The 26859-nt window shown below is 42.7% G+C and overlaps 1 protein-coding gene across 1 annotated transcript in view; it reads left to right on the top strand.

Moving 5' to 3' along the window:
* gucy1a2 (guanylate cyclase 1, soluble, alpha 2) overlaps nt 1-22944 on the top strand; it is a 28294-nt gene extending 5350 nt beyond the window's left edge. The window contains exons 2-9 of the mRNA XM_040182012.2: nt 869-930; nt 1949-2073; nt 3165-4069; nt 11371-11583; nt 12416-12688; nt 13383-13526; nt 17629-17783; nt 17889-22944. Coding sequence (XP_040037946.2) covers nt 869-930; nt 1949-2073; nt 3165-4069; nt 11371-11583; nt 12416-12688; nt 13383-13526; nt 17629-17783; nt 17889-18108 — 2097 coding nt within the window. The 3' untranslated portion in view covers nt 18109-22944. The remainder of the gene's footprint in view (nt 1-868; nt 931-1948; nt 2074-3164; nt 4070-11370; nt 11584-12415; nt 12689-13382; nt 13527-17628; nt 17784-17888) is intronic.
* The last annotated feature ends 3915 nt before the right edge of the window (nt 22945-26859 follow it).

Genomic DNA, 26859 nt, shown 5'->3' with positions numbered 1-26859 from the left:
GGAGGTCGAGGAGACATTATTTCCCTTTGGCTCAATAAAGCTAATAGGGTGGAAAGTATTTTTGTAACAACCGTTCTCAAAATTAAATACACTTTAAAATAAAAGAGCACTGAGAAGAGAAGCTACAGATATATGTAACACCAATTAATGTGCTATAATATCATGTCTAATTCTCATTTAACCTGATGGTGAAATAACCATGTTCACCTAAAACATCTGCTGACTAATATGTCGATTTTCTTCACATTCTCTACAACCTCTCCGTCTCTTGACACGTACAAACACACACACACAGACACACACACGAAAACCCTCCTGTATGTGTCCGGAGGCCTCAGGATGACCTCCCCAGCTGGCACACTGTGTTCCAGTATTGTCACTATGGTCTTTGCGTTTGAGCCGTGTCACAGATAATCCCGCTGGACCCGCCTCCTCTGGCTTAGACCGACGGTCACGGAAAATAGGCCAGCTCCACACACACACACACACACACACACACACACACACACACACACACACACACACACACACACATCCTCAGAGTTTGATGGAGGTATTTTACAGAGGCTGGGCTATTAGTAGAACTTGTCTAAACGACCCACAGAAATATGAAATGAAATGATGACAGTAATCATCGGTGGTGCGTGAAGTCTGGGTGTGACTTTGTGTAGATATATTTGGTTTAACAGAGAATGATGCAACCTTATAACAAGCTGCAAGAAAGACAGCCAACAATTCAGTTCGTAATATATTTTTTGCAATGATTTTAATGTGGATTAGTGAAAGTGTTCAGTATTTTTGCTCCATTGCATGAATAGTGGACACACAAATACACATTGAATGTGTGTACTTGTACTTGTTCTTGCAGACGCAGACTGTTCAGGAGGCTCTGCAGCGAACTCTACAGTTCTACAGACAACAAGAGATCAGGTAAGACTTTCTTCACCACTTGCCGGTTTTTCTTTCTAACTCCCGTCTTTTATTAGTCTGCGCACCCGCTGTCTACGTGCCGTCCACCGGCTGTCCACCGGCTGTCCACCGGCTGTCTTGTCTTAGCGTTCCCATCCATCACTTTTTCTCCTCTCCGCCTTTATTTTTCTGACTTTTTTTTGCCCTCTTTCTGTGTGTGTATATATATAGACACACTCTTTCACCTCATGTGTCTGCCTCTCTCTTACTGTCCGTGTCCAAACAGTAGAGCGCAGGAGAGATGATTCAGCCGGGCACGACGCACACTGACATTGTCCATGAAGCACATGCTGAACACAAATATAGAAAACTCTTTGGGACCTTTCTTTGGGGGTTTTATTTTTCCTCGGCTATTCGCCCTTACTGCCCGACCATCCATTTTAATTTTATGTAACAATGACGATTGTGCAGACAGGAGAGATGCCCTTACCTTTTGTCACTCACTTGTTCCTGGTGTCATTCGTCTACACTGCAACCTACTTATGTTTTAACCTTATAAAGACAGTGGTCCTTTAATATTTATATATTTATTTAGTATCTCAATTATTTAGAATCCAAAAAAAAGTAATGCTTCTGCTGGACAACACACACATGTAGGAACAGTGCAACGTTTAGAAATGAGGCTCGTGACCAGAGTGTCTGTGGTCTAATTCCCAGACTGAAATAAATCTGTTTTGGGAAGTGAAAGAGCATCTCTTGCTCTTCCTTTATTGACATTGGTGATGTGACCTTGGGAACATTTCCCTGCCTTTCTGTTGTCCAGCTGTTTCACTTAATCTGCACATTGACCACAAAATCACAAAAACATCTATTCAGTTGGATTTTTGCCACCACTCCCCAACTACTTTTCTTACCCGTCCATTGAAGAGATGGGATGTGGGTTCATTAACCATTTGCCACCTTGTTGTCTCTTCTTATTCGTCAATGTCATGGCTAATCGTGGCTTCCGCTCTGCGTGTTCGATTCATGTCTTTGACAGGTGTCAGGAAGTTGGCAATGAGGAGAGGCAAAGAGAGAGGAGAGAAGAAAAGTGCCCCTTTCTAGAAAATTCTGGTTCAGAAGAAGATGTCCTACAAATCCTCCAGTACATGGCCACCATACTGGGTAAATAAAGGAGATGTGTGTGTGGATGGTCACATCGGCCTACAAATTGGTGTGTTAATGACTTTGTTTATGTATTTATTTGCCCTGTATTTATTCCTTCTCTTCTTCCCCAATGTATGGTCTTCTGGATTTAGTATTGTTTGTTTACATGCGTGTGTGACACTATCAAACAGAGATGCCAAGGTGTTCCCAGTTCTGGTCCCAGCTGGATATGCCTGAAATGCATCCACAGGGAGGTGTCCAGGAGGCCTCGCTGCCATTAAAGGCCTCTGTGCCCAAACCACCTCGATTCACTCATTTCAATTTGCACGAGCAGTAGTTCCACTCTATGTCCAAGGTCCGTAATTTGTCCTGGAATCCTGCAAAGAAAACCCTTAATCTTCACTTCACAAGGATTAGCACCCTCTTCAACCCAGTTCACAATGCTCCATGCATCCATCAATCTCACTGTCAATATAACTATAACTGTTTGCTGTCCTAAGCTCAGTTTTTCCTGTGCACGTTGCACACAGTGTATCTTGTGCTGAGTAGGTGTCTTTTCTTAGGCACGGGTTAAGCAGTTTGACCAGATTTCTTTCTGTTTTTGTTCTATTTTTGTGGTGTCAACTTGTATTTATAATACATGAATACATATCTGTTTTAATTTAGCTATAATCTGTTGATTCTATTTTCTCCTGAGTAATTATTCCCTTAGTAGGCATGTGACATGATTGTTTTATCTCATCAATATCCATTATTTCGACATGGCTTTGATTGCTTTGGACAGTTTTATTTTGTAATTGGAAAACTGAGATTTAAAATATTTTTGTTGAGTTTAAATTGTTAATTTAAAGGAGCACATGTAAAGCCTCATTTCATGTAAAAGCACTCAGGGGACGCATTGAGAACTATTTCTTAACGACAGTGATCCAAGTCTTTTGTTTTTGGAAGTAAAATTTTGGTGTATGTATTCGCTTATGTGAATGTGGGCAGGTTAGATGTTCTGTTGTACATCTGCCTTTTGTATTAATATCAGTATTTTTGGTGGTTATCCTCAAAAGACCACTCTTTGGCATCGCTGACCTTGATGTTTGGCCTCCTCTCTTTCACAGGAGTGCCCTTCTGCGAGCTGCGAGAACATTTCGGAGAGGAGTTCTTTGGCCTCTGCTTTGAAGAAAATGAACGAGTGCTTCGGGCTGTGGGAGGCAACCTCCAAGACTTCTTCAATGGCTTTGACGCCATTTTGGAACACATTCGCACCTCCACGGGGCGCCGCGCCTCGTCTGAGAGCCCCTCCTTTCAGTGCAAGGACCCCTACGAGGAGGACAAAGGCAGAAGAAAATTGGATAAAGTTGGCAAGCCAGGAGAAAGCGATGGAAGAGGAAACATTTGGGTCCTTCACTGTTTCAACCCGGCCTCTGTCGTTGGCTTGGTCATGCCGGGGTTCATCAGAGCCGTGGCCCGCCGGATCTTCCATTCGGAAGTTGAGGTGGAAGAGGTGCCCCCTCTGACTCCCCTATTGCCAAATGAAGATGCAGAACACGTCGACGGAGGCCCCACGGCGCCCACCCCGACTGCGTCCCCCGCTGCCACGCCCTCCCCGTCCCCTCCCTCTCCTTTTCCAACTTCTGTTCCCACAGTTTGCTTGTCCTTCCAAATCCAGGAGACGAGCCCCCCTTGTCTACCGCCCGTCCCAAATGCTGCCTCAGTGAGCACCAGTCGGCCCCCTCTTTCACTCTCCACCAACCCCAGTGATCTGTGCATCGGCCTGGCCACGTTTTGCCGTGCCTTTCCATTTCACCTGGTCCTGGGGCCCCGCATGGAGCTGCTGCAGCTGGGGGAAGGGTTGAGGAAACAGGCTCGCATTGAGCCTCACCGGACCCTCTTGTTCAGGGACTTTTTTGAGATTGTCTCACCCAAGATGGAGCCGTCGTTCAAGGGCATCCTGCTGAGGCTCGCATCCCCGTTTACCATCCGCACCAAGCCTGATACCACGCAGTCTGGCACCAACGAGAAGGTAAAGATCTCATGCATAACAGTTCTACTTTTCACCACGTATTTTATTGTAGTGTTAGTGCTTGGTGAACTCTAATCAAGTTTTCTATCCAAAATGATATGATCATGTCATGAGAGTATAATCAGTGTGACACACAATGAAATCCACCTGTCCGAGTATCACGTTTATTAATAAATACTTTGTGACTTATTCACTCTAAATGATAACAATAAGAAAAGAAACCACTATCTGTGTGCTGTTACGTAATCGAATGAGAGCTTTGTCAAATGAAACGACATAGCTGCAGTGCAAGGCCGCCTCGTTTAGAGAAGTTGTAGTTTGTTTCTGAGTATAGTGAAGTTGAACATATCAATCATTTGCTCTAGTCTTAGTCTTTTGGGGGTGTAACAGTAGTATGTTGTCTACTGTGATGTTTCCTGCATGGCAATTAGGAGGCTTGAGTTGGTTTACCAGGAAATAGAAATACATCAGAGTTGAATATATGATCCAGTTCTTTATTGATTGGTTGGTCTCCGCAGGCTGTAAATGTCTAGCACCAAACACCCTGATGATTAATAGAACTCAGAGAGAGGAGAAGGATCAGTCCAGCCAAAGTGTGTGTGTGTGTGTGTGTGTGTGTGTGTGTGTGTGTGTGTGTATGTGCGTGTAAGTGTGTAAGTGTTTGTTTGTTGTCCTCTGATTTGTCACGCCGCCAGAAGAAAAAATAACCAACAACATCCTTTATTACGATTGACTACTGATGTTGAATGATTGGATAACATATCGTTGGGCATTACTGACCTTGTATACAGCAGTTAAATTAGTTTAACTGCTGTAAAACTGGGAGAGAACGAGAAGGATGGCCACTTTGAAGAGGCTCTGTACTTTTATCCAGTGAACACGAACGGCCATTTTTTCACGTGTGGTAGTATGGAAGGAAACTATTATGAAAGTGACACTAAAACCACTTTGTGGAAGAAATAGTTTTCGTTTTAAAACCCTTTTTTTCTGAAAAGAATGATCTTGTTACAGAGGTAAGTGGGAAGCTGGAAACATGTCAATTGAAATTGGCTCATTAATGTTGTTTAAAGGTACATTTCGGTCGCTCGACGAATGCAAATGTGAACCTATAAAAATGTGACGGGTATAAAAACATGTAGTACTCACGTATTGCTAACACAACTGATTATGAACAGGTTTTAGTGAAATTAAATTTCCCCCAATGTTTTCCTGCTTATTGAGCCGTTTGAGGATTCGTTTTGTGTGTTTTTTTCTCATTTTTGTGGTGCGCTCTTCTGGGGCGTGTCGTCAGGGTGACGGTTGATTCTGTAGATGAACCAGACTTAGTTATGGATTTGTTCTGTTGGGCCTAGTTTCAGTTTTGTGTGGACTGAGCTCATATTTGGGCATCTTGTCCAAATGAACCGACCCCCGGGTTAAGTGCATTAATCTAAACCTCGGCAAAACGGATGACAGCCGGTCAACAGGTGCGTGGCTTCAGAGATCCTCCATACATACAGTACATAAATAAAACCCTCACTGGAGCTGCAGGATTCCCCTCCTCATAGTCAGCAACACAAGACATCTCGTCTTCTATCTGTCATCCACTGTGTCAGTGTCTCGCAGAAGTTCACCATCATTATCTCTTCCTTTCTGCTTCCTACACATTTCTATTTTTTGCCTCACGTTGCAATGTCTCCGCCGTAACATGTTCCCATCTTCTTTAATTGCGTCCTCTTATGCATTCAGGCATTTCCTCGATTTAAAAAGGTTTTACTGCTCAAGAATGGAAAAACATCAGCAATTACCCAAGAAGGGCCCCCCATTTCACTTATTTTCTCCCATAAGAGAGACCAACTTTAGTCTGTTTATTGTTTGGGGGGGTTTGACCTTGTGTGATACCAGATAGTAGACAGGAAGTACAGCGGAAGGACAGCAAGGGAGTTCAGGGTCGGCTCAAGCATCAGTGTTTTGGTTTTTCGTGGTGGCCTTATAATCTTTCTTATCTCTTAACCCTCAGCCCACTGAATGAAGAAATGTTCCTCAGCACATCGGTGCAGGTTTCAGTGACTCCGTCTAGCTGCCTCACAGCTTATGCTGCTGTAGTTTTAAGTTAGACACCGGCTCCGAGCTCCAAACCCCATCACCGGCGGTGGGTTGGGTGGACGTTGTTGTGCTTTATTTTTGCCATAAAAATCCTTGCTCATCTGAGCTGAAAAGCAGAACAAAGTGGGAGAGAACGAGAAGGATGGGCTTGACATTTTAAGGGCAGCGAGAGAAGGCGGCAGGCCAAGGTAAAGAGGCCACAAAAGAGCCGTCCCCCGTGTCGCCTTATGTGTGTCCATAGCCTGTAGTGGATTTTCAGTTTCCTTTTTTCACCCAGGGACATGTGCAAGGGGCGTCCAAAGACCTACTGAAAAGGTCAAGTCTCCCTCTGCCTTCCCCGCTTGGTGTGAGCGCTGTAATCAGCACACAGAAGCTGTCCTCAAAAGCTCTCCTCTACCTGGTCACTTCTTCTCATGGTTCCTTTACACCACTATTTGCTTTATCCTTTTCTGTTATCAGATGTCCCCGTTACTTTTTCATCATGACGAAGAGATCCGGACTGCCCGTATTGAGTTAAACTGCTATAAATCAAGCAGTCGGGACTTCCGTCCGGTTGTGATGCCACGACTGTACAGTGACCGGCAGAAGTGCTGAACTCAGCAGCATACACTTTTATTGGTTATAGGACATACCAACAAGGTTATGCACTCACTATTTGAGAAATGTATGATTTGGCCTACTACGACAGAGAATGTAAACGCTGAAACACTTGGTTGGGACCAGGTCCAAGCTGCGGATGTGCACCTGCTTCGGGTCATGGAGTCCAAGCTGTGGTTGGGATGAGGCGGTGCTTTTCATGCCTCTAGGGGAACAGTGTGTGTGTGCAGCTGGTGCCCTAAACCAGCAGTTGTCTCGTCTCCGTGAGACAAACCCTGCTCTTCCCTATGACGTGTGCAACAAATACAATATGCTGCGGGAGATGAAGGATAGGGAAGACTTGTGAAAGCAAAGGAGAACGTCTGTGAGGCCCAGCCAGGATGTTCAACTACAATGTAGTGTAATACTTGCTATTTGGTGGCTAAATGAGTGTTTTTGTTTTTTGCATGTGAGCAGCTGCGTGTCAGAGTACAAAGGCCATCTTGACATTAGCACCACCCTTGATCTGGTTCTGGATAAATCACTGCTATGATGTTTTGTTTGCTCAGTATAGAAAGTGCTTTGAAAATCAGTGCCTCCTTTGTTTCTGTCCACTCTTGATACATTTACAAAACGGGGCGTATGAAAACACAATGGAGTAAGAAAACCAGACATAGAGAGAAGACGGAAATATCAGAAGTATAAAACAAGAAACAAATATCTCTGTGTGCTTTTTGTAACAAGGATAAAAATAATAGAAGTCCTTGAGACTTTTCTTATTCAAAGAGAAAAATATAACGTATTGTTTACAACCTCGAGGATGGTTGTAAACAATACGCGTCAATAGTAAGCAGGACGAACAGACTCATACAGATGAGTCTTAGTTTTATAAATATAACCCAAATAAATCTGTATTTCAAATAAGTCTCTAGGTATGCATTGATCCGATGCAGATATCGGATATAGATCTGTTACTGAATCCAATCCTTTTATTGGGGTTTCTGTGACAATGGGACTGATCATTCTATTCAATTAAATGCTTTTTGTGTCTGGCAGCACGCCGTTAGCAGCACGCCGCTAGCAGCACGCCGCTAGCAGCACGCCGCTAGCAGCACGCCGCTTTACCGTATGGACTAACAACCAGCACATCAGCTCTTTTTCAAGCTTGCTATGCCAAAAAGTTCTACGGCTGCTTGTTGTATCTATTCCACAGACATACAGTTTTTAGCTGGGTTGTTCTTGGGTTTTCCATCAGTATCAGGACTGAAAAAGAACAGACTAACCCGATATTTTTCAATTTGGAATTGGCTATTCATTCATTTTTGCACGAAACGGCTTAAAGCAGTTGTTCACAGTCATGCCCTTTGGTTTTGTTGGTTAAAGATGTAGCAAAAACTATAGCCTTTAAAAGTGTGTCGCATCACCCTGTTAATCCATTTAAATGTGCCTCAAACAATCCTCTTAGTCGATTACCTGAATATAATGTATGCCGACTTTCCTTGCGTAGATCCTGTAATATGACTCGTTTGACCTCTGATTCTTCTCTCAAATGAATTTATCCCAATGGCGTATTCTTTTTGTTTGGTTTCATTCCAAACCAGAAGGTACAAGCAAATCCCATGCAAATGCATTTGCTTTGTTATTTAAATGTAATGTCTATCTGGGCTACAGTTAGTGTGTGAGTTTGTGCATTTCATTTACTGTGCGAGTGGGATGTAAGAATACGGCACAATATGGCTCGGGTCTAACGAGATACGAGTGTGTGTGTGTGTGTGTTGGAGAGAGAGAGAATGAGAGGGATGAGAGAGGCTGACTCATTGACTCTTTGCTTCTCGGTGCTTGTTCATGCAAATGTGTGTTGACATGCCAGAGTCCCCTCACAAAAGACAATCCATTAGCTGTCCGTCGCACCTCCCGCTATCCTTCTCTCCATCTCTGCCGATTGTACGTCAAGTCCAGTGTGTCTTGTTCTTGTGTTATCTCTCTTTGTCCCTCACTCTTTCCCACCTGTATATCCACCTCTGGCTCTTTTTACTCTCACCCCCTCCATCCTTTCCTTTTCATCTGTCTCCAGCTCCCTGTTGCCTATGGCGATAGGAGCCTGCATCTGTGCACTAAGAAGATAGATCTGGTGTATGTAGAATGTGACATCGCAGGGTGTGCTGCTCAGGTCTGGCTACTAAAAGACATAAAACATTAGAATAAACGTATGCGGTATATAACAAACCTCAATCATGCGGAAATACAGAAAACACAAACACGTACACAGAGTGAAGTCAGGTGGCAGAAAGGTCACAAAGCTTCAGGGTATCAATCAATAAAGGTTTGATCTGAATAGTGGAGGAAATAAACAGCAGAATGCAGAATGTTATTTCCCTGTGGTGACAATGAAGTCACCTTGAACAAGGACTGATTGTAAGTAATTGTAAGTATCATTATTGAATGTTGACGAGGACAAAGCGGTTTGCTTTGTTTTCAGACGCTTTCAGAAAAAAAAATACTCTTTGTATTATTATTATTATTATTATTCTGAAGTTCACCTGTGCCATCTGGCTATAGGCCTTCTATTGCATGTTTCCTACTGTTTGTCTCACTGTCTTCATTTTACTTTTCCCTTCCTCACATTTCCTTTCCCTCTTTGTGAATCTATAGCTATATATATATATATATAGTCTCTACAATGCTTTTAATTCTCACATTTTTTCTATTTTGTTTTGCCCTCCCGCCTTATTCTCTCTGCCTCGTGTCTCTCCCTCCCTCCCCCCTTCTTACTGTGCGCCGCTTTCTCTCCAAAGCACTAATTTCGCCCTTCCTTCCTCCTTCGCTCACTCACGTCCTCTTCCACTGTGCCGTGATGCCAGAGACGCAGGCAGAAGGAGAGGAGAGCGCTGAGTTAAACACGGACGCACAACTAGGCCAGCGCTGCTGCCTCCAGGGGGATGTGTGTGTGGTTGTTTGTCATGTATGTTCGTATCGTGCGTGTGTGTGTGTGTGTGTGACAGGAATGAGAGCGACGGATGTTCACAGGCGGACACGCGGAGTAATCTGGTGAGACGCCGGTCACATCCTACCCACTGTGCACAAATTCAAAAAGCAGCGGCAGTCGCTCGATGGATGTTTCAGTCGTCTTCATGTAACGGGGCGATGCGACGAAACAAAAAGCGAGAAGGGGCGGCATTGGAGGTGGTTTGGCGGTGAGGGAAGGCCGCGCCGATCGTGAGTTTGCTGGATCAGGATGCTTTGATGCAGGGAAAACCCCCATCGGAGGCTCCTGGGTGCAAACAGGACTCAGTCTGCACTGCGTAGTGGCCTCAGCTTTAACGCGCAGCCTGTTCAAGGTTCACACCAGTAGGAGTTGTGAACAGCAGGTTGCAAAGCCCAGCTGTACGTTCTGCGTTGCTGACTTGTAACAAATCATTCACTTTTACCTGCAGCAGTCTCATCACATATCGTAATTGTGTAATCAGTGTGTCGTTTGACTGTTGTGTTCCCAGATCTCACTGATTAGTCATTTCAACTGAATACAATATATTCTATTGTGATAAAAACAGTATTATAAATTTGGAAGTTCAATTCAATCAGTAGTTCATACAAAGTGGGTCACAGCAAGTTGTGTTTCCGGGGACTTGCATTTGTTGATTCTTGGGCTGCATATATGTTTATGTGTGTTCCTGTGAAACAGACAGTCGGAAGCAGTTTGTGGATTTCCCAGTTGGATGTATTTTGTGTTTATGTGTGTAATAACATACTATGTGTGTGTGTGTGTGTAGAAGTAGACTGTATCTATTATGCAGACCTAGGAGAGCCGTGTGCTATAAATAAAACAGGGCTGCAGTGTGCTCGCTGGCGGAATAATCTATCTGACACTATGGAGAGAGAGAGAGAGAGAGAGCGACTGAATGAAAGACAGGTGACCGTGGGGAGAAAAGGAGAAGCTAAAGAAAGGGAAGGACGGGGCAACGACGGAGCTGGAGTCATATTGTTAAGGGCGGCAGCGTGCATGTTTCAATCGCTCTCCTCTTTACCTCCAGGCTTATACGCTTGTTCTCCCCTAACCTGTGGGTGTCGTCAGCGCGGTTTAGGGCTCGTGTGGAACATGTCATAAAGCTATTGCAACCAATTGGTATTCACCAACAATCGCAGTGTTTTATTATGTTGGCAATAACGGTGCAGTTGTTGGTAGAGCTGCAGCCTCCCAAGTGTTTCTTTTCTCTGACGGAAATATTAATATTAAACAAGTTTGCTTCTCGATTTGTTTTGTGACAATTGTTCAAGGGCATCTGGGTAGAATGTGGGTCAAACAGTGACATTATGATGATGACTAATAACTAGGTCAACCCAGTTTTTAACAGCCTCCTCTTATACAGGTCAACTTGCATTATACATTCAACTTTGTATTGCTAAATTAAAACTATACTATATTAAAAAAGAGTTTTAAAGACATTTTTCAGATTTGGTGTGTGGAAGTCCCTACATTGGAGCACGTGGGTTCAAGAAAAGCACAAATCAGCCGTAGTAGCGAGAGGCTGAAAACAAACTAACCACTCTTCTCTGTCTTAGTGTATTTCTGCATCTACTCAGCCTTGACAAACGACTCAACCGTAGTAACTCCTTCCTTTCCCATGTGACTGCTCTAACAGGTTATGGAGTTGAAGGGTCAGATGATCCACGTGCCCGAGTCCTGCTCCCTGATGTTTCTGGGTTCTCCGCGTGTTGATAAACTGGAGGAGCTCATGGGCCGAGGCCTCTACCTGTCGGACATCCCCATCCACGATGCCACACGGGACGTGATCCTGGTGGGGGAGCAGGCCAAGGCCCAGGATGGCCTGAAGAAGAGAATGGACAAACTTAAGGTAGAGTGGTTCATTTTCGGGGTTTTATTCTATACTGTATATGTACAGTACATGACAAGTAAGGAGCTTTCAGTTCATCGGATCTCACCATCAGCCACTCAGATGTTTTGCTCCTTTGTGGCTTCATGTTAAAAGTCAATTACGTTCCGCCTTCCGCATTCGTTCATCCATATGTCAATTGTTTAAATGTACAAAAAGCGGATCACATCGGAAGTATCTTGTGTCCCTGACAGGCTCACATTAGTCGAGACCCGCCACCCTGTCAATCGAGTAACAATCTAAATGGCGAATGACAACCGATGTCCACAGCGTCTTTGAGAATACACAACGTGGAATGCGCAAAAACATTCTGCACATCCGCAGGTCCATGCTTGAGTTTGTTTAATCCAATGCTTGGGCTGCGCTGACGGATTCATAACGTGGCCCCTGGGACTCCTTGGCTCTTGTAATTTGCTTTCAAAGTACCCTTGAACAAGTCACTGAGTTTTGACCCAAGCCTTTGCATCTGCTCACTGCAACGCTCTCTCACTGCCGCCGCTCCCCCAGGCCGCTGTTATAAATAGCTACATCGGAGGTTCACTTGCTCGCCCCATCAACGGTATAGCGGCCGGCGCATGAGACAGATTTTTGCATTATGAAGCTCGCCCACAGACACAATCGCTCGTAAGCAAACCCCATCCAATGAATACACAAATACATTTTACATGCACCGGCTGTTTAAATCTGCCGCACTACCCCCCACATCCTCGAATCATTGCCGCCGGCGCTTTCCTCAAAGCAAAGCGACCAGAACATTCATTTCCTTTCTCTTTTTTTCTTCTTCCTCTCTCAGGCCACATTAGAGCGGACTCACCAGGCACTGGAGGAGGAAAAGAGGAGAACCGTGGATCTCCTCTATTCCATATTTCCAGGCGATGTGGCACAGAAACTCTGGCAGGGTGAGCCAGTGCCCGCTCGCAAATTTGATGATGTGACCATGCTGTTCTCAGACATCGTGGGTTTTACTGCTGTGTGTGCCCAGTGTACACCTATGCAGGTCATCTCCATGCTGAACGAGCTTTACACACGCTTTGACTACCAGTGTGGCATTCTGGATGTTTATAAGGTCAGTAGACGGAAAGACGCACACTGGTTTCCTTATGCGGCGCAGTAGGGGACGGGATGACGGGATGGGGCCCGATTCTTTGGGGCCATTTCTAAACTGTGAATGAATGTCAAATGTCATTTAAGGTATTGCTTACCGGTTCATGTGGTCACCTGAGTTCATTGCTAAAGATAAATGTTCTCCAGGAAGTGACAGTTTTCCCAAGAACTTAGAGCCCCGCCCCCCACCCCCTGCCCCCTGGAGTCTTTGAAACTTTGCAGTTGTATTAAAAGCTAAATCTTTAAAGTATGTCTGTCCACTAAGAATACATGAATTATCTTTAAGCTATCTTTAATCTCTAACACTGCACAATGTGTCCAGCATTTGTATTTGATATTCTTCATGGTTCCTTACCAATATAATAAAATAAACCTGTAATTACTTTGATAGAATCGTATTAAAGTTGTTTTAAGACTTTTAATAAAGATACTTTGTGTATAGATAGATAGTGTTTCTGTAATCTTGAGGATTAAAGCCGTGGCGTCTCGACTCAATATAAATGCTTGTTGTTTTTATTATTTATTTTTTGGCCACTGGGACGCAAGATGCTGCGAGTGTGTCTTTGTTGAGGTCACCAACTCTTGCTGTGAATGGCACATTCCCGAAGACTCACTAATTTATTTCAGCTCTGCTGCTGCTGCTGTTTTTCATACAGATCGAAACAATAGGCGATGCTTACTGCGTGGCAGGAGGACTTCACAAGAAGGTTGATAGTCATGCAAAGCCAATTGCACACATGGCTCTGAAGATGATGGAACTTTCTGAGGAGGTGCTGACACCGGATGAGAAACCTATCAAGGTGAGTTTTTTTTTTCCTCCTTTGTCAACTTTATCAACGTGTGCCATTTTATATTTTGTTTACCTACATATTTAAATGTATTCCGTTTGTAGGCCTTTACTTCTTTTTAATGCTGAAACAAATGTACAATCAATCAATCAATCAATCAATCAATCAATCAATCAATCAAGCGCTGGGCCAAACTACAGTGTTTCTTCCCCTGTACCAGAATGATCATTTGGGGAGTCAAACCTTTCTTTACATGGAGATTTTTAAGGAGTGAGGTTCTCCTCCTCTTTTTGAAAGACTCTAGCTGCAGGTAGCCACAAATAAGAGACCATTATTTCCAATAATTAAGTTTATAGGTGAGAGTCACTGGCAGATGGTTGAATGGAATTTGAAAGAATGTATTTGAATTTTTCCTCCGACTTGCAGTGAGCTTGTTTCAGAGTAAAGCCGGAATCTTTAGTATCCGTGGATGTTTCTTTTTGTAGATGCATATGTGTTTACAGTGGGACATGATTGTATGTGCCTGTGTTTGCCGTGTGGGTGTATGCACGTGATGTTTTGTTCTATTTGTGTACCATATGCTTCTGACTGGTGTGTGTGTGTGTGTGTCTGTTTTCAGTCGTCTTTACTCTAATCTTCTCTCTCGCCATCCCTCCTTTTCTGAATATTTCAAACAGTTATGACGATAGAGAAACAGTATCATCATATTGATTGCGTCATATTGGTATATTGTGTCCAATATATCAATGACAGTAAATTTACACAATTTCACACTTAAATAACTAAAAATAAATAATAATAAATAACTGGTAAAGATAGAACACAGCTGTTGCTGTGAGTTTTCATCCTCCTTCAGAATCCGTATTATGTGTCAATGTGGAATTCCATTTACCAGTATTTAATGGAGTTAGAGAGACAAACTTCTCTTTTGCGGAAAAAGATAATTTTATTAATTAGGAGCGGATGGAAAGAAGTCAACTGTGGGAATAGAGTTCAAACCTGTTGTTAATTCAGTTGAATGAAAAGAGGAAATTATTTATTTATGGCATCCTCGGGCTGGGCTGCCTTTGGTTTGCTTTCCTCTGCGTGCTGTTCTTGCAATGCCAAAGCATAGTATACAGTAGGTAGCATTTTATTGCACGTTTTATTAGTGAAACAGAATGAACAAATACAAACATTTGCAATAGATGAAGTCAGTTAGAACGATGTCTGTGGAATCACAATCTGCATTTCTTTTGACTTATTTCTTTTGGTAATGCTGCTGATGTTACATCTTTAACGCAACCAACACTTATGAAATATGAAATCAACCTTTCACAAAGTGCATTATTTACTTCTGTTAGAGTAACATTCAAGGAAAGGCCTGGCCTTTAAAAACAGATGTATTCAGAAGCCCTAGAGGCTGATTGGGGCTGTTCGCAACACACGGGTCATTTTGGGGCGGCTACGGCACGAAGTGGGTCACCCTTTTAATCATGAGATTCCTATGTGCCACGTATCTATTTGACTATTGTGATTAAGTTTTAATTATTGAGAGAGAATAATTGCTCTTTATTTGTGCTAATGTGTCATCAATAAGAAAAGTTTGGAAGAGCAGCAGACTTACTCTTTAAAACTGAGTTGAAAAATATTGTTTTAGAAAAACACATGACTGAAAATGTGTATGTGTGAGAGAAGCTAAGATGGATAGCTACTAAATAACAGACAGGACACTCATCTGTATACTTCTGTGGTTCCAGTATTGGCCATTTGTCTCAAAATACAAAGGCCGTGCCCAGATTCTTTGGTCGGATCTTCAAATTTTTGGTCTGATCCTCTCCTTTGCTCTCGCTCTCTCTCTCTCACGTCTTCCCCTCTTTTTTATTGTTTTCTATCAATCTGTCCTCTACAACCTTTTTCCAACTAATTTTCCCCTTTTATTTTTTAACTTTCTTTTCCTCACAGTTACCTCCGTCCTCGTCCTTTACTATACTCTCTCTGTCGTGCTGTCCTCTCTTTTTTAGCCCTCCTGACTTCATGTTATTATAAGAACTGTTATGGATATTCATCTCTCCGGCATGATAAATGCTGTTCGGTGAGTGCACTCACTGTAGCCAATGTAGCACTGTTATGCAAACTATTTATGAAAGCCTTGAGAAACTCTTTCGTAAGAGAGAAGTGGAGAGAGTGATGATGGGACACGGAGAAAAATAGACACAAGAGAGATATCACAAGAGAAACACGTAGAGAAAACAAACTTCATTGCTTATCTTGTCACTGCTAATATTGTTCAAATGAATTCATGTGGGCTTATTCCAAACAATCGCACGTTACATCGGCAGTATGTCGTACGTTGCACAGAGGTTAGACAAATCAATTGAGAGACGGATTGTTTCAGTACTGAAAACCATAAAACGTCTTCCTCTGCTTGCATGTGTCACAGTCAGTGAGAGCAGCTGAAGTGCACTCAGTGGTCAGTTTCTTAGGTGCATCTAGCTAAACGAATACAGTCTAATACAACAACGCCGCAATGAAGCCCCCAATCCTAACGGTTATAACATTTTGGTTCATCTTGTCTATTCCGATGAGGCTATAAGCTAAAATAAAAATTCCACCTCTCTGAGTAATGTGTGCAAAGCAGTTGAACAGCACCCCAGGCAACATCCTCCAAAATGATCATGTAGTCGAATGAACTTCTCTCTACATCTTATAACCTGCATGATTGTAGAAGGTATTGCAGGAGTCCTGCTTCAGATTGGATTACTTTAAGATAGATTAACTTAACGAACTTCCAACTGATTGCAACGAAGTTGACTTTAATCACCTCATCTCTGCATGCTTCTGTCAGCTCGGTCAGAGGCTGCAATGTGATTGGTCGTCCGTGCTGCTGTGCCATTTGCTCATTGGCTTGCTGAAGGCCATGCGCTATGGATGCTGACTCACATATGCAAAAAGGAGGGGAAGAGTGCACGAGCGTTACTGTGGCAGCGTTTTAAAGACCCCGAAATAAAGAGGCGAGAGCGTGCTGGATGCAGATTTACTTGTGTGTGGGTGTGTGTCTGTCCCCGGTTGTCTGTTGTAGAGATGGGCAGACAAGTGCATTGCCATCTGGGAGCAGTTTAGCTGAAAAATAGGTCAAACTAGTGCACCTACCAGCCTCTCTCTCTTCTCTCTCTTTCTTCTTCTCTCGCACGCTTTCTGGCTTGCCGTCTTTTTCTGTCCTCCTGTGCCTACAAGGTTCCGCTATCTAATTATAAGTTTACTTGTATGCCTCTCTCACCTTTTGTATTCCTTTCTGTCTTTCTGTGCTCTCTCTTCCTCACTACCCCCATGGCCTCTTGTTGCCATGACTACGTCGCAGTGTGCTGACATGCACATTGAGAATACGTAGAGGATGAGCTGCTCAAGTAGATCATTAGAAATCTGCTGGGTTCCACTAGATTTTGTGTGTATGTGAATGTGTGTGTATATACATGTATGTATGTGCCTGTGTCATGAATGTGAATGTGTGTGTGTGTGTGTGTTGCACATATGTGCTCTCTGCGTGAAATCGATTGCTGGTCGACTGGCAATGAAGTGGTGTGGTCAAATTAGATTCATAGCCCGGACAGATTTTCGGCCAGTTATAAGCAATTATTTATTTTATGGATTTTCAAATATTCTGCCACAAACATATAACAGTTATAATAACATGGAGGCACTATTGCTACACTATAATTTACAGTAAGTGGATCAGTGCAAACATAACCCTTGTGTTCAAAACAACACGCTTCTCAAAGGCACGAGGAATCATCACGTTGGAACGAGGGAATGTTTAGAGGCTTGTTTGATGAGTGACTTGATTGATTAATTGATTTTCAAAAAAAGTTGCCTAATACGTTACAGCATCTAATCATTTCACCTCTTGATTGGATCTTGATTGAGCAATTAAGCTCCATGCAAACAGTGTAGGCATTAGTGACATGAAATTACAGCAACAAAATCAAGAGCCCAACTTCGGCTTTCCGTCTAGGTGCAAACGTCTTGTGGAGGAAGGTGCACGAACCACACATTTAAACTCTCTGCCTTTAAAAATCCTGCCGATGTTGTTGTTGTTGCACTAATACTTCAACCCCCCCCCCTCCTTCTCTCTTAGCTACGGATAGGGATCCACACAGGTTCGGTCCTGGCGGGCGTGGTCGGGGTTAAGATGCCCCGTTATTGCCTGTTTGGGAACAACGTGACGCTGGCCAGTAAGTTTGAATCGGGGAGCCATCCGAGGTGCATCAACGTTAGTCCCACAACTCACCAGTAAGTAAGGACACGTACGCACAAAGAAATGTGCGATCTTACCTCCACAACAGTAAATACTTATTAAAGGGTAACGTAAGAGAGCTTCCCCTCTCTACTCAACAGGTTGCTGAAAGACGACCGCTCTTTTTCCTTCGTCCCTCGCTCACGGCTGGAGCTCCCGGATAATTTCCCCAAAGAGATCCAAGGGACGTGTTATTTCCTGGAGGCGGGGACGTCTCACAGCCACGCCTCGTTGACCAGCTCTCGCTCCGCTCCGCCGGCCTCTATGAGGAAAGTCTCCTACAGCATTGGGACCATGTTTCTAAGAGAAACAAGTCTGTAGGTCCCGTCGGCAGACTAGCATACACAGTTATTCATCGTGTGAGAGGCTGGAGGTGAACCTGTGCAACATGCAGGATATGGATCACATGGATCTTGGGATATGCAATGCATTGTTTTGAAACTTGGATTCAGACCTCCGAGATGGCCTATATGACTGAAACTTAAAGGAAATGCTCTCATTATCGGTGAGAAAAGAACAACATGCCCTTGTTTTCTCTGAGCGATGGAGGTGTGGCTGAAGAGACTGGAGGATCAGCAACCGTGCGAGTCTGGCGTGGACCCTTCCCCAAGGAGGTGTACTGATTGGGTCAATTAGCAGAGAAACCTTAACACAAAACATGGTGAACCAGCTGGATTCCTCGGCTCTCTTCGCTGGTCCTCTTTCACAAACACCACCCTGACACGGGTCCACAGACGACAACGCTAGAATAAAAACCCAGAGAGACTCTATTTATGGGATCACGGCAACCAAAAAGTGAAAACTTTCTGCCAACAGAGCGGACGCAGAGGAATTCGGATGTATGGACTCTGAGAACGTTGTCACACCTGTTTGCTGTGCATCGTGGCCTCTTGCAGAGCAAAGACCACTAGTGAGGACAATACAGATGCCCCTTTCAACTGTCTGTCAATCATGTCATGCTCCGCCAAACACACTTCTGCTCGTTACATGACCCGACTGGTTGGTCGGTGTGGGGAACCCGCGATGAGAGGCGTAAACAAGGTTCGAAAAAAAAGGGGGGGGTCGTCTAAAGACAAACGCCAAAAACAATTACCAAGTTGATCTTGGAACCTTTTCTGCTTCTGACCCCCAGCAAACTATAACCAACAACAATCCAGCCATTTTATTGCAGGTAACATGTTGAGGACTGAAAATTATTCCCAGCTCAGTGCCTTTTTACTGCTCGAGTCAGGACAAGATATTGTTTGAATATTTGAAAAGCGAAACAAAAGGAGCGCTTTGTTTATCTTATGCTTTGACTTGTTACAAGACATCCTTTATGAACACTGGAGGGAAATTTGTGTGCTCAAGGCCACATTCGGCGCAGCCTTGTTGCAAGTAACCTTATCGGACCAAACCGTCAGGAGTCCCGACTAGTTGCATCTTTCATTTTTAACTGGTAAGATAAATCAAGCGCTTCTCAAATAGCTCAAATATTTGAAAATCTATTAATCTGTTTCTCTGTCCAGTCAACCAATAATATATAGTACTGATAATATCGTACTATACTTGTACACATTGTCACAGAACGCATGCTTGACACAGATCACATTTACATACATTAACTTTTTTTATTGCATAGTTTTGTACTACGTGGATATCAAATTTTCCCCATGCAAATTAGGACTCTTTAGTTTGTTGGTAGAATGAATATGATTTAATCAGTGGAATACTCAGGCCCTCCGAAGACTTCTGTGTAGCTCAACAAACAGACATAGGAAAATAACTTTTGTCTGAGAGAAACGTCATTAATTTGACTTATTTGAACAATTACCTAATTAAACTTGCACTACATTGCTGTCCTTGTTTTTGTAAATGTGACATAGTTAAATATACATTTTGCATTTAGTTCATAACCAATTGAATAGCTGGTTGTCACATGTCCACTGAGAAGAATTAATTAGTTAGCGGTATTGATATTATTAATAAATGAAATGCTCTAATATCAAACCAAGTAAATATAACGTTCGTCAACATTATGTCCTAATTCTAACCTATTAATGACAAAATAATTCTGAAATGATCTAGCTGGTTTAAATTGAAATGAGTGGTAGTTCCTGTGCCTGCTTACCATCTTAGTGTAAAGAGAAGTAAAACTTTTTAACCTTGACTAAGAAGGGAAATGGAATTTCTCTCCATTTAGCCACCACACGATACAGTGGTTGCTCAAACTCCAATAGATCAGATAAGATGATGCCAAATACATTCTTAGTCAACAACAGCACTAGGCACATTTTTCTAAGGCAAAGGATTTGTTTCCCGCTGTCTGCTGTGTACGTTCAGATGTTAAAGGCAGGATCAGCACATTTTGACATTTGACGTTTGACTCAGTGGCCTTCAAGCGGGAACATATGCTGCCGTTAATAAGTAAAGGATAGCTCGTGGAAAAACACTTTGGGAGATGAAAACTTAAGCCCATGTGGTCAAAAGATTCACCCGCCAAAGGGCTTTGTTGCCTCCACCTGAGATTGCCGCCAGCATCAGAAAGCCGTGTGCCGTATAGGAAGAAAGGATGGGAGGAGGGGGATGTAGAGACTGCATTTCGACCTGCTAGTGTTTGAATCAAAGATGTTTTCAATGTGTGAAATACTTTGGTTAAATGTTATTATTGTCACACATAGTTAGAACAACAGTTTCCCTCAGATTCCCCGACAGATTAACTACCAGAAAACACTTTTCTATAAAAGGTCCTCAAAATGTTTTGGCAATGAACATATTTTCCATTCACGTCATTGTTCTTCAAAACAAAAATAACAATAACCTACTTTCAAAAAAATGTCCTGTTACTTTCAATAAACAGTCTAGACAACTACTGTATGACATCGTACCACAGATCCCAATGTTTGAAGAATTGGGAGCATAGTTTTTAGCCTAAAAATATCAGGAACACAATGAAATGTGTATTAACTATGAACTAGGTGCCATAGTTACAATGAAATGTGTATTAACTATGAACTAGGTGCCATAGTTACAATGAAATGTGTATTAACTATGAACTAGGTGCCATACTTAGGTTCAGCCATGTAATCTAAAGCTGAGCAATTTGAAAGACAACTCAAAATTTAAGTCAGCATATGCTTTTTTTTGTGCCACATCTGCTTAGAAAGCAGCATAAGATTTTATCGCTTTCTTGGAAACAAAAAGACCTGAATCTTCTCGTGATGTCACAGAGAACCAAAAAAAACTACCTGGGACATCAGTGAGACACACAGAGTGTATATGCACACATCAGTGGTTCAGATGATTAGCACTTTGACATTTCTCTTTATAGTAATATCGACATGCCTGCCTAATAAAATTCCAATGGGTTCAATAAAATTGCCAAACACACCAGCGAACGGTTCATCTTTTAACAAAAACACGTAAGAAGTTTCTGAGTCTTGAAGTCCTGGGATAGTGGATACAGCTGAGCCTCATTTTTTGCCCTGATGGTAAAGCAAATGAGTAAAAGACGTAAAGAACTCTTTCCGCATGAGCTGCTATTTTTTGCTAGTCGGTTTTAGCAACAGCTTGTCGGGAATCGATTCACAGCTGTTTGCAAGTACATTTTAAACCGATAAAAAGTCAAATCATGGACAGACGGCGGGCTCAGAAATCGTATTTCAGCCAATGTGTTGTACCTCCTTTGCTCTCCCTTTGGACTGTTTACCTGCATTCAAAGACTGTTTGAACGTGACTAGTCAGTACTACGCAGAGAAATGCACCGACACTATTTTAGTATCGTGCCCAGCAGAAAAAAAGATTTAGGGGTCCCATAATGTAGGCAAACCACTGTTAAATGTATTTGACAGCTTCCGCAATCTCTGACTGCCATCATTTTCTACGATGCAAATGTGCATTTATGTGTCCTGAAGGAATAAATTGTAGCAAACATCTAGAGCGGGTGTCCTTCGCATACAACTTCAGCAGTGCCGGAATTCTGTATCTTGGCTAAATAAAGGACATCGCACCAGCGTTACACCCACGCAACTTGTGTCCACCCCTCATGTCTTCAAGTATGTGAGTTCTCAGCGTAATATTAAACGTTTGATGCTGTTATGAAGCGCTGGGGTTGCAGGCACTTGTTTTCCACCTTGTTGTTGGTAATGGACCGTTAGACTGCAGTGCATACTGTAGGTGTACAAACATTTGTTAATCAAGCCTATTGTAACAAATCTGTACAATTTAGATCTATTTAATATATAAAAATATGGACATTGTTATAAAATCTGCTGATTTTTTGGGGGGAGGGGCTATAATTCACAAAATGATTTCGACATAATTACATGTTGCACTGCTTTGTTGTACGTTTTCTATTTCAGATTCTTTGTGTTAGTACATGTGCCATCTAAAGCCAGGCTGGGTTCCCAACATGCCAGTGTCCTTCCATCCCTCAAGTATTTTTATTTCAAGAATTTAGAAATAAAATGTAGATTTTTCCATTGCCACTATATTCTTCTTTTTTTGTTACTCCTCAAATTTTAAATGGATTTCTGAAGCGACCAAATGAGCGTGACACTGTCATTGTCATTGAAAGAGACATTTGCTTAACGTGTGTTTTTTTTTTGCAGGACTTTGTTTTAAACTCTCTTGTTGCCAACATCCACTCCCCCCCCCCCCATTGACTTGCAGCGGAGTGGGTCCCGGAGTGGGAAACTGGTTCCTATTCAACATTTGCCTGGTTTTAACAGCAGAAGCCAACATGGTGGCCACTTGCTATCCACGTCCAGGGTTTACAAAAAGATCCCGGCCCCCTTAAGGACGCATGTTATCCATCTCCAATCTGTAAAGCTTCACCCACATGAGAATAGTAGCTGCCATAACATTTGTTCCCAAGCTTGACGTCAAGACTAATATTATGATTACGACATTTCACTGGGACCTCACTCAGGTGTCTCCTTGGAAACCAGTGGTGGACGTCAAAGTGTTAAAAAAATGGGACGATGTTTGGTACTTTGATTTCATGTTCTAAACTTGCAGAGGCGACCTTGGGCATGAACCATGTTTGTTTCTGTTGTTGGAGTCACCTGCGTATGTGGAAGAGGCTTGATGACAGCTGTTTGCTTATGACTGACATTAGGGCACATCTTTTGTCTTATATGATGTAAATAAAATAAAAAAAACACCAAGTATCTTTAATAAGTAGGAAAGACTGTGACTGTTTATCCGTGCATCTACACATTTGTAAATGACAATAAAAATGTCGGAAAACTTTAGTGATACTGTGATAAAAACCCTAGTTATATATTATATATTACATTAATTTAGTTTGGGTCAGGGAGAGACACATTTCTTTGGTGACTGATGAGAGCAGCAGAAAAAAATGGTTAAAAAAACACATCACACACAGTTTCTTATTTATACATTCAGTTAAGGAGGGATTTTCAATCATCAGTTACAATCATTCTTAATGTACCGCAATGGTCGTGGTTTCTACAATGCTGAAGGGAGCCGCAGATTCAGGTTAATATTCTGTGTAGGATTCATTTTTGCAAAAGACATCCCTCACATTGTCACCTTGTATACTGTGTCAGTGTATCTCAGACTGACCTAAACTGTTTTCTCTTATTAGGTTTTAAATAATAACCAGTCAGACTCCATTAACGTGTGATGAATTAATTTTTGTTTTGGGTTGTTTCATTGGATTTTCTGAAACTATTACCAGCCTTGTCTATTTGTGCTTCAGCGCCTTATTGGGGGGATGAGCGCAGTGCTTCACACATTATGCATGGAGCATTTCACAGTAGTCTATATTACAGACTTTATTTAACAACATTGTTTAAATAAAAACAGTTTCTTGGTGACCAACAAGATGTCAAAATCAGTTCTGGGAATCTAGAACCGTAAAAGAGTTTATTAAACTTCCCCGCAGAACACACACTACTCAATTGTGCCAGAATCTTAAACCGCAATTGACTATTTTTGAATCCTTTGTTGGATTTACGCTCCTGAAATTCACTTTGTTGTTGTACTGTTTAGTTTCTTGTGGTTTTTAAAGTACTGCCACCAAAATATGAGTGGAGTTCGTCGGAGGAAGTTGTGGAATCTATGGACCCACTCGGTAACTGAACAGTTTCAGATGTGTTTTGAAGAAGTGACCGTTAAAAGTGTTAGAAGATGACGAGAACAACGACAGGAGACGACTGCCTGCGCTGATTTTCAGCCTGCATGCAATGTGCTAAATGGAATTTGTTGCCATGTAAACTAAGGTAACCAGCCGAGGTTTTTTTTCTTTTTTTTCCCTCTTGATGTCCCCTGTTACATTTTTGTTCTCCTGTAATTTTTTGTAGAGTCACTCCCACACAGCGGAGCTTAAATTTGCAATAACGCTCAAGTAACACTTAAGCCCGAAACCTCTTACGCACTCACAGTTCTCCCTCTCCCCTTTTCCGTTGTTATGTTCTCCTCCAACCCTGCAGCCCTCCGTCCGTCCTTCTGCCCTTTATCTTTTACCCCCTCGCACCCTCTACATGCAAACATGCCCCCTTTTCAATAATTGGCTCTGGGAGGTTTGAATTTTTCAGACCATCTTCACTGCACAGAAGAGCGGGTACGACTGTGGCACAACATGGCGTGGGCATGCACGCTAATGGAAATGCCACACACACACACACACACACACACACACACACACACACACACACACACACACACACATAGATTCATTGAAGGTATGAAAGGTCATGTCATTTAACCCAATAAAGCAGGGCGGAGTTATGGGCTGCTGACAGCATTACAGTTTGACAGGGAGTTGTGAGGGTGTCGTGGGGGTTAAGGAGTGTGTACTGAATGTGTGTGTGTGTGTGTGAGTGTGTGTCAGACGACTCTGCATCACAATGAATTATGCAGCCATTCATTCATGGGTGCACGTGTAGAAGAGAAGCCTTCTGATCGTTGTATAGAAGAACGTCGACTGTGGTTTGGCATGTTTTCTTTTCTGCTTGAGGGGACGTTGCCAAATTTAAATAGTTTTGTTCAAAATTGGACTCAATATCTTTGGAGAACGGTTGTACTGAAGTGTAAGGTCGGTTTGACACAACAAACAAAGTCATTGATCCGCTTTTCCGCTGCCTGTGTCCAGTTTGCACAGTTGTCATGGAATATCTGCTATCATTATTTCATCAATAGCAGTTTTAGGGGGTGTGTGTTGTTTGGGGGGGGCTTCATCAACCTTCAACAGATCAATATGTTTCCATGAGGCTGTGAAGATGTATGTATATTAAGCGTTAGAAAGAAGCACTGACCTTCGTCTTACTCTTGGCTCTTGTAAGGTAATAAACTGTCAGTGACTGTCACTAACAGGGCGTTTCCACTCACGCCCACTACAAGGAGACGACTCTCAGACGACGATATCCAACAAGCAATAATCCAAATGCCCTGCCTTTCTCGCAGGGAAAAGAGATGAGCAGGATTGGGGATTAGCGTGGATCCATGCAAATTAAAAGATCATAGAGGCGACCTCACCAGGCCGTGACCCTGCATGTGTGCGTCTGTGTGGGACAGCCTGTACCCACCCCCCCCCCCACCTCCCCACCTCTCCATCTCCCTGTTCATCTTTCTCTACTCTTCTGGATGCAACTATGTGTACATTTGGCTTCCGTTAATCCTCATAGGACGGACAAAGTGATGCGCATTATTCCGACCATAACCTGGATGTATATCGTTTGTAGAAGTGAAATCCTGGTTAATCTCAGATTATATTCCTCATCATAGAGACAGCGTTTTTATCCGCATGATCTAGAAAATACGCCATTCACCCAAATGTCGCAAAAAAACACATTGTCTCAGCTTCACAAAGCATTTAAGTTTCTTTTCATACATATCATCGATATGTCATTGTCATTTTACAATGTAGATTTTGGTCTGTGGGCTTTTTGTCTGTCGCCATCTTGTTTTCTTTGCAACCAGAAGTGACACGAGTGGTCCAACAAAATACCAAATCAGACATTTTAACTACAGCTACACAAGAGATGCTACTCAATCTGACTTAACCGTTAATTATTTACTCCTTACTCATACTTGACCCTAACCTTACGCTAACTCTCTACTCTGTAAGAATCTATTTAATGCAAATGTACATTTTGTTCCTATAAGGACGGCGGTTTCCTTCAACGGGCCGTCGCAAACTGTGTCAACAGATTTACGTCCCTAAAGGACGAGTGAAAACACACACAAAAACACACAGACCGTTTGGCTTTAAAGCCCATCGCTGCTCAGTGGAACGAGAAGGTCACAGACACACGGCTGATAAAACAAACCCCTTGTTACTGTGTGTGTCTGTGCGTCTGTGTGTGTGTGTTGTAATGGGTGGGCTTTAAGGACGCGCTCTCAATACCCTCCTACTTCCTGGAACATCATGTAACTTCATTAGTTGCTCTCGTTAGATACCCGTTCAGACCAATCAGATCGTTCTGTAATCGAATCATTCCCAAGATGTTATGAGAGGAATCCATTATTACTGCAATCATCCAGCTGATTAGAACTGGGACGCACCACCTGCTGCGCGCTGTGTGTCATTGTGGTTTAACCGAACCTCTTAAAAGCGGGTTTGGGTTCAGACATTGGAGGATATACCGAAGAGTTTGTGTATTTTGTGTAACCCTGTGGTGCATGTTTGTGTACCAGGGAGTGAGTGTGTGTGGCCTGAATACCGATCTCTTGGATAATATGAGCTATAGATGGAGAGACAACGCGGTCGCCCTGACCTGGTGATAACTCAGAGTTATGTGCAGCCCTGGGAGGGACTTTAACTTGGCTTTGATCATCATGACTCAGGAAGTCTGAATGTGTTTTCACTCGAGTATGTGTTTGCGTGTTTTAGAAACTGTGTATTTTCTGTTATTTTAATGTCTTTTTTAACATATTTGCTATTTGCTGACTGTCTCACCTCACAGAAAAGGAAGCCAGAGGTTATTGTGAGGAGCAAAAAAGGGGATTCGATTATTTGGTATCTGCTTGAAGAGCAACTGATAGTAAGTGAGTAAATTACATTGATTTACGGGAGGCATACGAGATGAATGGAAATGCACAGAGGGAGGAGGAAACAATGTAAGG

The sequence above is a fragment of the Gasterosteus aculeatus genome, chromosome 1, assembly GCF_964276395.1.
Source record: "Gasterosteus aculeatus chromosome 1, fGasAcu3.hap1.1, whole genome shotgun sequence".
In the NCBI taxonomy this organism is placed as follows: domain Eukaryota; kingdom Metazoa; phylum Chordata; class Actinopteri; order Perciformes; family Gasterosteidae; genus Gasterosteus; species Gasterosteus aculeatus.
Note: the sequence above shows the minus strand (reverse complement) of the source record. Positions and strands in the feature narration are given on the sequence as shown.